Below are 12,603 nucleotides of genomic sequence, written 5' to 3'. Positions count from 1 at the left end.
TAATTAAATTGCTGGACTGGCAGAACAACACAGACCACTACATCATGGTCAAGCGGTCCTTGTCTTGCATGGACTTGTTGAGCTTCATGGAGCTCCACGGAGGAAGCCTTGAAGAGAAGACAGCACGTCATATCATCACGCTAATGTTTGCTGCGAGCGTGGTGTCTTCCATCGGGTCATCAACCATGGAGGTCAAATTTATTAACTTTGGGTGTGGTGCGCTCATGAAGAAATCTGCCTCATTGGTATGTGTTGTGAACTGCTTTATTAATTAGCTCACAGAAATGCATCCCATATATAGTCAACTTGCTGTGGAAATGTATTAAACAGCAGACAACATCTCTTTCCTCCAGGCACAATAGTATGTCCTCCAGAGATCAAATTCAACAGCAAATTCAAATGCAAAGCCGGCGACAGTGTGGACACTTGGTAGCCTCCTATTCTAAATGAATTGAATAATGAATAAAGCAACTGAATAATGAAAAACTGCATAGTCTTCACAATATGATTTAAATATTGATTCAAAGCTACTAAAGTTATTCATTCAAAGAGCAGAAAGTGATTTTTTCTTTTTCTCTTGTTGTTTGATTAACATTAAGGATAGAGCAGCAGGTATGCTATGCTGCTGCCACTTTAAGAACTAATGCACGACATTGGCACACATTTGATTTCATTCCCCGTTGTTTGCCTTTTGTTTACATCAATATTCGCTAAAATGGTTCATTCAGTCAAAACGGTTCATTGTGCTTTTTTAACACAGTTCCCGCACTATATTTTCTTATTCATAACAAGACAGTAAATTCACCCTAATGGGGGTCCTTTTGTAAAATATACTTCAGACATTACAATGTTTTTATCAAAGTAGTGCATACCGTTTACAACAATTCTAAATTTACAGTTACAAAACCAGTTACAGCTTTAGCTGGCTCTTTCTTGGTGTAAATCCTTCCCCTCGTGTGTCTGTCTCATGCCTTCAGCGACTGCACAAACTCTCTGTAATAATAAACATAGGCATTCATTTTGCTGCCATTATCTAATATTTTTCTGTCATTAAGTGATGTATGTCCAACATTATATAAAGTAATGCATAGCTTACTCATCATAAGTTGCTTTTTATTGAAAGTATTTCTCCAGAGCTGTCTTTACTTGTAACATGTTACCCCTAGTATCGTGAATCTCCTATGAAAATTCTTTGAAATCTTAAAAATGAATAAAACATGACATCACCTTATGATATTTGGCAAACCAGGGTCTTTATAGAGACCATTATGAAGATATCCAAGCGATCCATCAAATGGTACCAGCTTGACCCGGTCATCTGAGTTCTGGGCCTTTTTTGCGATTCTGTAAATCTGAACCAGAATAAATGTAATTTAAAGCAAAGATTTATTTCCAAATTATTTTTTATAAGGTAAATTAAGTTTCATACACGTAAACTCAAACCTCTTGAGCCGAGGCGAATGGCACTAAATGGTCGTCTTCAGCATGGAGAATCATAATGGGAGTTCTAATTTTCTGCAAACTATCAAAAAAGAAAAAGAAAAAAGATTAGAAAAGCGAGACAAAAATTTTTTACAACAAATTTTCATAATATTACATTGGCATACTATTTCAATCACATTTCTACTCATATTGTTAAATATATATATTAATTACTTAAGTGAAAAAATGTCACATACTTCTTATTAGTTGGAAAGACCACAATGTTGTTTTTCAGTGGATTGAAAAGGAAGAACTGAATGTATGGGAACTTCCAATAAAACTAGAGAGAGAAAAAAGAGAGAGGTACCAAACTGATTAATGACCCATATCATCTTGTGTGGTTTGTCCATGTAAAGTTTCAAACTTCAAATTTCATCAGATTCAATTGGGATTGAATTTACAAAGTAAAATGTACTTAAAATCTGAACAATTACAATGTTGTGAAAGGTAGGTTTTAAAAATATTTTAAATATGATCAATAAAATGCCTAATAAAAATATCTAGAATGAAAACATCTGAAACTCATTTGTCAGGACCAGTTGTTTTTCCATGATTTCTAAAATCCTAAACGTTACTTACCCAGGAAAAAGCGTGTTCAAAAATTTGATTAGGTGCCACTTCCCCGGTTAGGAATGCACCCTCAAGTATTATTCCATCAAACTGTTTTCCTGTCAATAAATGTGCAGTTTTTTTATCAAGAAAAATGTATATATACAGAATAAAGAAAAATACACCATTCCCCTCTTCCAGTCAAGAAATGTTTAAAAATATGTAAGGTGTGTAAATTATGTTCCCCATGTCTTTTAACTTTTGTGTTACTTCCTGTTTCTGTGCCATTTTTGTAGTCCCATGTTTTTCATGTTGATTAGTTCCCTGATTGCTGATTCCCTGATATAGGCCTTGTGTTTCCCATGTTCCTTGTCAGTTTATGTTTGCTGTGGATGAATGTAGATGGATCGTGTCTCTTCTCCTCATGTTCCCTAGTCTCAGAACTCTTTGTGCTCTCTCTTATGGTAACAGAAGCCATTCTTGAGGCCAACTCTCTGGGCTCTCCGTCTCTGTTCCACCATGGCCTCCTGACTCTCGGTGGTCCTCAGCTCCACCGGTTCAACCTTGGTCTTCAGCTCCACCTGCTCTGCCCTGGTGGTCTCCTGCTCCTTCTGCTCTGCCTTGGTGGTCTTCAGCTCTGCCTGCTCCACCTCGGTGGCCTTTAGTTCCGCCTTGGCCTTCAGTTTGCCTGCTCCGCCTTGATGGCCTTCATCTCCGCCTGCTCTGTCTTAGTGGCCCTTACCTCCGCTTGCTCCGCCCAGGCTCCACGCTCTCTCTGCTCGCTCTGCTCCCTCTGCCCTGGCTTCCCACTCTCTCTGCTCCCTCTGCCCTGGCTCCCTCCTCTTCCTGCTCCGCCCTGGCTCTCTGCTCTCTCTGCTTCCTCTCCCCTGGCTCCCTCCTCTTCCTGCTCCGCCCTGGCTCCCTGCTCTCTCTGCTTCCTCTCCCCTGGCTCCCTCCTCTTCCTGCTCCCTCTGCCCCGACTCCCTGCTCTGTCTGCTCCCTCTGCCCTGACTACCCGCACTTCGTGCTCCCTCTGCCCTAGTTCCCCGCTCTCTCTGCTCCCTCTGCCCTGGCTCCCCACTCTTCCTGCTCCGCCCTGGCTCCCCGATCTCTCTGCTCCCTCTGCCCTGGCTCCCCGCACTTCCTGCTCCCTCTGCTTCGACTGCCTGCTCTGTCTGCTCCCTCTGCCCTGACTCCCCGCACTTACTGCTCCCTCTGCCCTGGTTCCCCGCTCTCTCTGCTCCCTCTGCCCTGGCTCCCCACTCTTCCTGCTCCGCCCTGGCTCCCCGATCTCTCTGCTCCCTCTGCCCTGGCTCCCCGCACTTCCTGCTCCCTCTGCTTCGACTGCCTGCTCTGTCTGCTCCCTCTGCTCCCTCTGCCCTGACTCCCCGCACTTACTGCTCCCTCTGCCCTGGTTCCCCGCTCTCTCTGCTCCCTCTGCCCTGGCTCCCCGATCTCTCTGCTCCCTCTGCCCTGGCTCCCCGCACTTCCTGCTCCCTCTGCTTCGACTGCCTGCTCTGTCTGCTCCCTCTGCTACCTCTGCTCCCTCTGCCCTGACTCCCCGCACTTACTGCTCCCTCTGCCCTAGTTCCCCGCTCTCTCTGCTCCCTCTGCCCTGGCTCCCCATTCTTCCTGCTCCGCCCTGGCTCCCCGATCTCTCTGCTCCCTCTGCCCTGGCTCCCCGCACTTCCTGCTCCCTCTGCTTCGACTGCCTGCTCTGTCTGCTCCCTCTGCCCTGACTCCCCGCACTTACTGCTCCCTCTGCCCTTGCTCACCGCTCTCTCTGCTCCCTCTGCCCTGGCTCCCCACTCTTCCTGCTCCGCCCTGGCTCCCCGCTTTCTCTGCTCCCTCTGCCCCGGATCCCCACTCTCTCTGCCCCGGATCCCCACTCTCTCTGCTCCCTCTGCCCTGGCTCCCCACTCTTCCTGCTCCGCCCTGGCTTCCCGATCTCTCTGCTCCCTCTGCCCTGGCTCCCCGCACTTCCTGCTCCCTCTTCCCCGACTGCCTGCTCTGTCTGCTCCCTCTGCCCTGACTCCCCGCACTTACTGCTCCCTCTGCCCTGGTTCCCCGCTCTCTCTGCTCCCTCTGCCCTGGCTCCCCACTCTTCCTGCTCCGCCCTGGCTCCCCGATCTCTCTGCTCCCTCTGCCCTGGCTCCCCGCACTTCCTGCTCCCTCTGCTTCGACTGCCTGCTCTGTCTGCTCCCTCTGCCCTGACTCCCCGCACTTACTGCTCCCTCTGCCCTGGCTCACCGCTCTCTCTGCTCCCTCTGCCCTGGCTCCCCACTCTTCCTGCTCCGCCCTGGCTCCCCGCTTTCTCTGCTCCCTCTGCCCCGGATCCCCACTCTCTCTGCCCCGGATCCCCACTCTCTCTGCTCCCTCTGCCCTGGCTCCCCACTCTTCCTGCTCCGCCCTGGCTTCCCGATCTCTCTGCTCCCTCTGCCCTGGCTCCCCGCACTTCCTGCTCCCTCTTCCCCGACTGCCTGCTCTGTCTGCTCCCTCTGCCCTGGCTCCCCGCACTTCCTGCTCCCTCTGCCCTGGCTCCCCGCTCTCTCTGCTCCCTCTGCCCTGGCTCCCCACTCTTCCTGATCCGCTCTGGCTCCCCGCTCTCTCTGCCCAGGCTTCCTACTCTCTCTGCTCCGCCCTGGCTCCCTGAACTGCTGGCTCCGCATTGGTTAAGGCCCACGTCCACCTCATGGCCGTCTATCCCTCCCCGGTGGGGGGGTTGGGCGTGTTACTTCCTGTTTTGGTGCCATGTTTGTAGTCTCTTGTAGACTAGTTTTAATGTTGATTAGTTTCCTGATTGTTGTCTTTTTAGCTTGTTACCCCTTTTGTATAAACTGTATAGCCCTTGTGTTTCCCTTGTTCTTTGTCAGCCGATGTTTGCTGTGGATTTATGTAGACGGATTGTGTATCTACTCCCAGTGTTCCCTGGTTTTCCTGTTTTTACCTTGTTCATGTTTTTTCAATAAACCCCTTACATTTAGATCTGCGTTTCTGCCTCCCATTACATGAAGCTTACTAAGCTATACAATGACAAGTGAAAAGTAAAAAGCAAGACAACAACACTGAAGAGACATTGAGACAAATAAGAGCATAAAAGTACAATCAGTCAAATTCTTACCTTCCTCCAGTAATTTCACTGCAGTGTTAGTCGTTACACTATTGAAAAAGAAACATACAGCTGTTATACTGTATATGTAGAAAATACTTATTTTATTTACAGTAATTTTATATTTATTGTCTTTATTGATTTTTTATATACATTTGTAGAAACTTAGCAAAAGTCAATAAAAAAGCAGATTCTACACACCCACTACCAAGCGAGTGCCCCCACACACACACCAGGCTGTTTCCACTGCGTGCCTTAACCCAGTGGTACAAGAATAAGGCATCAGTACTCAGACCGGCCTCTGTAGGTTCCCCAGTGGAGTCCCCAAAACCTGACAGATTTTAATCCATTTGAGTAAGCATTGCCATAGAAAAATCATATGAAGTTTGAAATGAGTTCCAATGATTGTGGGCTACAGTGAAGTGACAACATTTTAACCCACCTCTGTAGTCCAACGCCAAGACATGATATCCAACACCACTCAAGACCTGTATGGTAAAGAGACTTCAGTCATTGTCTCTATTTAAGTTCTTAGTCTTTCTACATAATGAAATAAGTGAGTTTGCTCACGTTTGCAATTCCAATACGATGGGGTGCAGATCTGTTTATTAAGGGTACAAAGGTCATGACAGCAACAAGACTAAAGCAAATTTTTTACATGTTTTTTTTTTTATATAATGCTAAATGTATCACTTTATTTATTGATTTATATATATAGAAGAGAAACTATTTTAAATAGCATCACAAAGGATAATGTGCAAATTAGCCAAAATTAATATGTGGTAATTTTATTTAAGCTAAACAAGTTGATAATATTGTGGTAGTGTTTACACACTTATAGTTTTTATGTTTGGTTTCATTGGACTTTGATCTTTTTTCAAATAGTGAGGTTGCAAAAGCATTGAATGTGGAGTGATATGCTGCAGTTGCCCATCCCAGTTTTTTACTAAGGTAAAGGTAAGGTAAAAAAATTCACAAGTTCAATGTATGTAAAAGATATGTAGGCCCACTGATCAATGTCAAGAAATTATGTAGACATTGCATAGTGTCTGCATGGTTAGCATATCAAATGGGAACTTTAAATTAAAAGTCTTAGAATAAAAGGTGTTCTCTTGTGTTTTAAGTTGATTAAAGGTTTCTTGCCTGTTACCCCCATTGCCATGGAGGTAGATGAAAATTGGCGATCCATCCCCCAGAGCTTTCTCATACCACTCTAGATTCTGCCCCTGCGCCTCCTTCCATCTATGTGCAGGTACAGTATACCTACAAATTAATTATGTATAATGCAAAAAGAAATAAAAAGAATATATTGACAACTTCAATATTTGTTATTGTTGTTTCATAGTTTTTGAGTATATATGTGACATGTAGGTGTCTTAAAACTAACCACACGCCCACTCTCACCCCCTCCTCGGGTTTGAGATAGATAGATATAGTGTGATTGAGACCTATATCTGAAGGTTGGCTGAGGTCAATATAGTCTGGAGAAATAAACAAATTAATTTATAGGAAAAATCCATAAACTATAACAGTATATAGATGACAACACATCGATATTGGGGGGGTGGGGGTAATTGCATACCAGAGAAGAGATGCATTAGAAATGGTATTGTTGCAGAAAGCACGCACATCAAAAGAAGTCCCATTTTAGTCCAAGTCCACTGAGATCTTAAGAAAAGAACATTCACAGAATCTGTCATTTTTGACCCAATGGGCTGTATTCAAGATGTGGTGAAGACAAATTTATTCTTAAACCAATGCAATGTGTTTTGCTTTTGCCTTTGCTTACAGCTCAACTATGTAGTTGTTGAATATGAAATGTTTTGTGTTGCAATGGGATGAACTCTTCTGAACTCCTGATGAATTGTACAAATAACCTTCTAAGTTTTAGCTTTATTTCAATTTGACAGGGATGATGCATTGTCACAGTAAAAATGAAAATCATTTCATTTTATTTTTAATTTTGTCACATATTTTGCATACAGTTTTCTTATAATGAAATTGTTAATCTGGTTTTAGTTTTCATTTTTATCATTTAATTGATTTAAAATTGGCAGAAAATGCCTTCCATAATAACAACAAATATGGCTTGCCTTGCATGCTCGTTCAAATCCTTAGGTTTCTGCAATCTTCCTGCAGACTGCGGCAATTTTCTTTCAGATTTATTGATTCTTCGCTTCATTTTGCAGAGCAGGGAACACTCTCGATGGTTACTTTACACAACTATGGCAATAATTGACAAACAAACAACTGCAACTCACGGAAGTGGATTGGTGTAAAGAGCAAAGAGCGTAGACTGGGCTTATGTGCACACATTTCTTGACACAAGCACACAAGACAAGCTACTTCATTTGTGACTTATGAATATACACTGCTCTTGATCTGCTTTATTTATTGGTTCAGTAATGAAAATAAAGTGTAACAGAAGAAGATTTCATTAAATTGCCACTGTGTAAATCAATGTCCAAAAACAAATAAGCATGTTTAGTGTGCATGTTTGTATAGTTTAATAGTATACTTTAATTTGCAAAGTAAGCTATACATATCGAAACAGGACTTTAAGGTATGTGTTTTATGGGGAATAACCCAGTTTAGGTTAGATTTATAGCACCATTGGTAGCCTACATTATAATGTCATTTTAATGCTGAAATTTCCAATGAAAAGATTACAGTGTCATTATTCATATTCAATTTTTATATATTTATTTTTTGCACAAAGCACTCTACTCATCAGTAACAATGTTCTCAAAACATTAGCACAAAAATGATAAAGGATCCAAGATGGCGGCGCGAGTACATCGCGAGGCTCGCGGTCTCTCCAGATTCTGTAATTTAGCAGTATTTTTCTTGCTCATTTCGGGTCTGTTCGTCCAGAACAGTTGTGCCTTAACATCGTACACCCAAGGTGAGCTTTTGGATATTGGTTTGCGAATTTCCGACAGTTTTATGGACAACCTTCGACTCCTTCCTGAGATCGCCAGATCACCCGAGGCTATGCACTCTGCCCGGCCGGGCGGAAGTGCTCGCAGGCGCCGGCGAGATCGTAAACAAAGGCGGGGGAAGCGCGGAGGACTAAGAGCTAAGCTAAAGCTAACACCACACCGGCTCTCTTTACCCAGCATTTTCCTTGCCAATGTACGGTCGCTGTTGAACAAAATGGAGGAGATTCGACTCAACATCACATACAGCAAGAGACTTTTGAACTGTAATGTTCTAATTTTCACGGAAACATGGTTAAACAGCGGAATACCGGACAACGCTATTGAGCTAGCGGGACGCCATACATTCCGGGCGGATAGAACATTACATGGCTCCGGTAAGACCAGAGGTGGTGGATTGTGCATTTACATTAACAAAGCTTGGTGCACAAACTCTGCTATTGTTGGGAGACATTGTTCAGCTAACCTTGAGTTTCTCATGGTTAAATGTAGACCGTTTTATCTACCGCGGGAGTTCACTTCCACTATTATAACTGCAGCCTATATTCCCCCGGATGCTGATGCCAAGTTTGCTATGAAAGAACTTCACGCAGCCATCAGTAAACAACAGACCGTTCACCCGGAAGCTGCGTTTATTGTTGCGGGTGATTTTAATCATTCAAACTTAAAGTCAGTGCTACCGAAATTTCACCAGCATGTTTCCTGTCACACCAGAGGAAACAAAACCTTAGACCATGTTTACACAAACATGGCTGAAGCTTACGTCGCGACACCCCTCCCCCACTTGGGACAGTCAGATCACCTTTCTTTGTTCCTCACCCCCAAATATGCACCTCTGATCAATCGCGTGAAGCCATCAGTGAAGACCATCAAGGTGTGGCCTGCGGGGGCAGATTTCTCACTCCAGGAAAGGTTTCTACACACAGACTGGAGTATGTTTGCTTCTCAAGCCACCAGTGGCTCTCACACGGACATTGACTGCTACACCTCCTCTGTACTGGATTATATTAATACCACCATTGACAGTGTTACAACCCAGAAGCAGATCACCACATACCCAAATCAGAAGCCATGGATGAACAGGGAAGTGCGACTCCTATTGAAGACACGCAATACTGCCTTCAGATCAGGAGATGCACAAGCCTATAGCACATCCAGAGCAAATCTGAAAAGGGGCATCAAAGAGGCCAAGCACTGCTACAAGCTTAAGATAGAGGGACACTTTTCCAACGCTGACCCTCGGCGCATGTGGCAGGGCATTCAGGCCATCAGTGACTACAAACCCTCTCACTCCACCCCCGCAGCCACTGATGTCAACTTCCTGAACGAGCTAAATGACTTTTATGCTCGCTTTGAAAGAGACAACAGAGAAACTGCCACCAAGCTCAAATCCTCAGCTGACCACCCACCGATCACACTCTCCTCCACAGATGTCTGCAATGCACTGAGCAGGATCAGCGCGCACAAGGCTGCTGGACCAGACAACATCCCTGGACGCGTACTCAGGGCATGTGCGGAGCAGCTCGCTGGGGTTTTTACAGACATTTTCAACCTGTCTCTTGCCCAAGCAACTGTACCAACATGCTTTAAATGCACTTCCATTGTGCCAGTGCCAAAACACTCCAGCCCGAAGTGCCTTAATGACTACCGCCCTGTAGCACTCACACCCATCGTAATGAAGTGCTTTGAGCGGCTGGTCCTGGCACACCTAAAAGACTCTCTACCATCCACATTGGACTCACACCAGTTTGCCTACCGTAGCAATAGGAGCACAGAGGATGCAGTCTCCATGGCACTGCACTCTGTGCTCACACATCTGGACAATAAGAACACTTATGCACGCATGCTGTTTGTTGACTTCAGCTCAGCATTCAACACTGTCATCCCAACTAAGTTAATAGCCAAACTTGGAGACCTGGGCTTCAACACCTCCATGTGCAACTGGATTTTGGACTTCTTGACCAACAGACCCCAGAATGTTCGATCAGGCTCCAACTGCTCCACATCCATCACACTCAACACTGGTGTACCACAGGGCTGTGTGCTAAGCCCGTTCCTCTACTCCCTCTTCACCTCCGACTGCAAGCCTGTGTACGGATCTAATTCCATCGTCAAGTTTGCGGACGACACTACGGTGATTGGTCTCATCAGCAACAACGATGAGACTGCCTATAGGGAGGAGATCAAGCACCTGGCCACATGGTGCACCGAAAATAACCAGCTCCTCAACACCACCAAAACGAAGGAGCTCATCGTGGACTTCAGGAAAGTGTCAAGAGGCACACACGACACCATCCACATCAATGGAATGGCTGTTGAGCGTGTCTCCAGTTTCAAGTTCCTGGGGACCCACATCTCGGCGGACATGACCTGGACAACCAACACCTCCAGCCTGGTCAAGAAGGCTCACCAGCGCCTCTTCTTCCTGAGGACACTGAGGAAGAATCAGCTTTCCTCCACTATCCTGGTGAACTTCTATCGCTGTGCAATAGAAAGCATCCTGACCAACTGTGCTACAGTGTGGTATGGGAGCTGTTCTGTTGCAGAGCGCAAGGCACTGCAGCGGGTGGTGAAAACCGCCCAGCGCATCACTGGGACTCCACTACCTGCCATCGAGCACATCCAGAGGAAACGCTGTCTGCATCGAGCTCGCAGCATCCTTAAGGACTCCTCTCACCCAGCCCACAGACTGTTTTCTCTCCTGCCTTCCGGCAGGCGTTTCAGGTGCCTCCGGACCAGGACCAGCAGACTAAAGAACAGTTTTTTCCCCAGAGCTGTCTCTTTATTAAACTCTAACCCTCATTGATCCCACTCCCCTTATATACTGATTGACTCTCCTCTCCCTCCTCACACCTGCCTCCATTTTGTTATTTGTTATTTGCAATACTATAATGTTCATTTGCACTGCTGACTGTTATTACAGTAACAACTGTTTACATATGCATCTTGCACTACTACCTTGACTGGAATATGCTCATTTGCACTGCCGACTGTTTATTTACAGTACCGACTGTTATATATACATTGCAATATCGTACCTTAACTGTAATATGCAATTACTTTCCACTGCACTCACTCGGATAGCTTCTGTCCAAACTTTATTTGCACTACTTTAAATCCATTGTTATACTGCTCATTAGCCTAACTTATACATATATCTATTTGTAAAATTCTGTTTATAGTAATATCCATCTGTATATTATGCTCACATTCTGTTTATAGTAACAGCCATCTGTATATATATTCATAGTACATATCTATCTGTAAAATTATGTTTATAGTAACAGCCATCTGTATATTATATTCAGTACATATCTATCTGTAAACATTCTGTTTATAGTAATAGCCATCTGTATATATATTCATAGTACATATCTATCTGTAAAATTCTGTTTATAGTAACAGCCATCTGTATATTATATTCAGTACATATCTATCTGTAAACATTCTGTTTATAGTAATAGCCATCTGTATATTATTATATTCAGTACATATCTAGCTGTAAATTCTGTTCACAGTAATAGTTATCTGTATATTATATTCATAGGACAATCTATCTGTAAATTTTTGTTTATAATAGTATTCAACTCTATATTTATTCAGTACATATCCATGTTCTGCACTTATGGAACCACTGTATATCCTGCACTTGCTGCTATTGCACTTCTGGTTAGACCTAAACTGCATTTCGTTGCCTTGTACCTGTACTTGTGTAATGACAATAAAGTTGAATCTAATCTAATCTAATCTAATCTAATAAAGCCTACATTCCGAAACATATTTCAGCTATATTTCTGACAAAAGACAAGAAACTCCCGCACACTATCAACAGACCTACTTGCAAATGAGTATAAAAAATGTATTAGCAACGTGTCGGCCTCACGACCTTCATCAGACATATACAACTATTCAAACTCAAAACTTCAATGTTTGGAGGATTTTTTTTTCTGTAGAAGTAACGTTATCAAATAGCTAGTAGCCTACCATTAATATTAACAATACAAATTGAAACGGTTAATTTGTATATTTCATTAAATTGCTTATTTAGAAGTAGAGAATGCTTACCAGCTTCTAATTCTAATGAAATTTTTGATTTTTGATGGAAAAACTTCTGATTAAAAAACGGATGAAGATGAACCTTTATTATATATTAAGAGTTTGAGAGCCTTAACTACATCACTTCCTGCTGCTGACGTCGCTGAGGAAACAAAGCATCTTTGAGTCGTGAAATGGGTGATAGTTTGATGTCTGTCAAAGAAACATTGTAAGTTTTAACAGTTCTGTAATCGACTACTTTAGGTGAACATCTCTGGTTTAATATTTGGTCATTTGGAGAACCATTAGCTAAGACAAATTACACGTACGTGCTCGCGCGCTAAATTCAAAATAATTTTGTCTCTCTACAGACAGTTTCTGTTTGCTAACATTTAACATTCACCACCACAACAACGTTAAACATGCCTTTGCATTGCGCTGAGTAACGTTACTTTGCACATATTTGACGTGACACCTGACGGGCAGGCT

The 12,603-nt window shown here is 43.7% G+C and overlaps 2 protein-coding genes across 4 annotated transcripts in view; one reads left to right on the top strand and one right to left on the bottom strand.

Moving 5' to 3' along the window:
* Positions 1-248: 248 nt before the first annotated feature.
* LOC311279601 (lysophosphatidylserine lipase ABHD12-like) lies at positions 249-12,267 on the bottom strand. Of its 2 annotated transcripts, XM_084391213.1 has the most exons (14): positions 12,145-12,267; positions 7,234-7,363; positions 6,723-6,808; positions 6,528-6,621; positions 6,284-6,403; positions 5,711-5,741; positions 5,583-5,628; positions 5,342-5,471; positions 5,153-5,190; positions 2,062-2,150; positions 1,680-1,762; positions 1,444-1,522; positions 1,228-1,352; positions 249-993 (listed from the first exon to the last, which is right to left on the bottom strand). In XM_084391213.1, the coding sequence occupies exons 2-14, from the start codon at positions 7,320-7,322 to the stop codon at positions 966-968; spliced, it is 1,038 nt and encodes a 345-aa protein (XP_084247339.1). In that variant the 5' UTR covers positions 7,323-7,363; positions 12,145-12,267; the 3' UTR covers positions 249-965. The 2 variants fall into 2 exon arrangements, with proteins under 2 accessions (XP_084247339.1, XP_084247340.1); XM_084391214.1 differs by lacking the exon at positions 7,234-7,363 and having other exon boundaries at positions 12,145-12,254.
* srbd1 (S1 RNA binding domain 1) overlaps positions 12,265-12,603 on the top strand; it is a 55,721-nt gene continuing 55,382 nt past the window's right edge. For both annotated transcript variants that reach the window (XM_084391212.1, XM_084391211.1), the window contains exon 1: positions 12,265-12,343. The gene's annotated coding sequence lies outside the window, so the exon portion shown is untranslated. The remainder of the gene's footprint in view (positions 12,344-12,603) is intronic.

Source organism: Rutilus rutilus (genome assembly GCF_951802725.1).
Source record: "Rutilus rutilus genome assembly, chromosome: 20".
Classification (NCBI taxonomy): Eukaryota; Metazoa; Chordata; class Actinopteri; order Cypriniformes; family Leuciscidae; genus Rutilus; species Rutilus rutilus.
Note: the sequence above shows the minus strand (reverse complement) of the source record. Positions and strands in the feature narration are given on the sequence as shown.

What these genes read in the sequence shown, in the direction of transcription:
- LOC311279601 (XM_084391213.1), bottom strand. Translation starts at nt 7,322, where the DNA reads ATGAAGCGAAGAATCAATAAATCTGAAAGAAAATTGCCGCAGTCTGCA. An exon ending in TCTAATGCATCTCTTCTCTG is followed by an intron (nt 6,622 to 6,722) that starts GTATGCAATTAC and finishes TTATTTCTCCAG; the next exon opens with ACTATATTGACCTCAGCCAA. An exon ending in GGGGTGAGAGTGGGCGTGTG is followed by an intron (nt 6,404 to 6,527) that starts GTTAGTTTTAAG and finishes ATTAATTTGTAG; the next exon opens with GTATACTGTACCTGCACATA.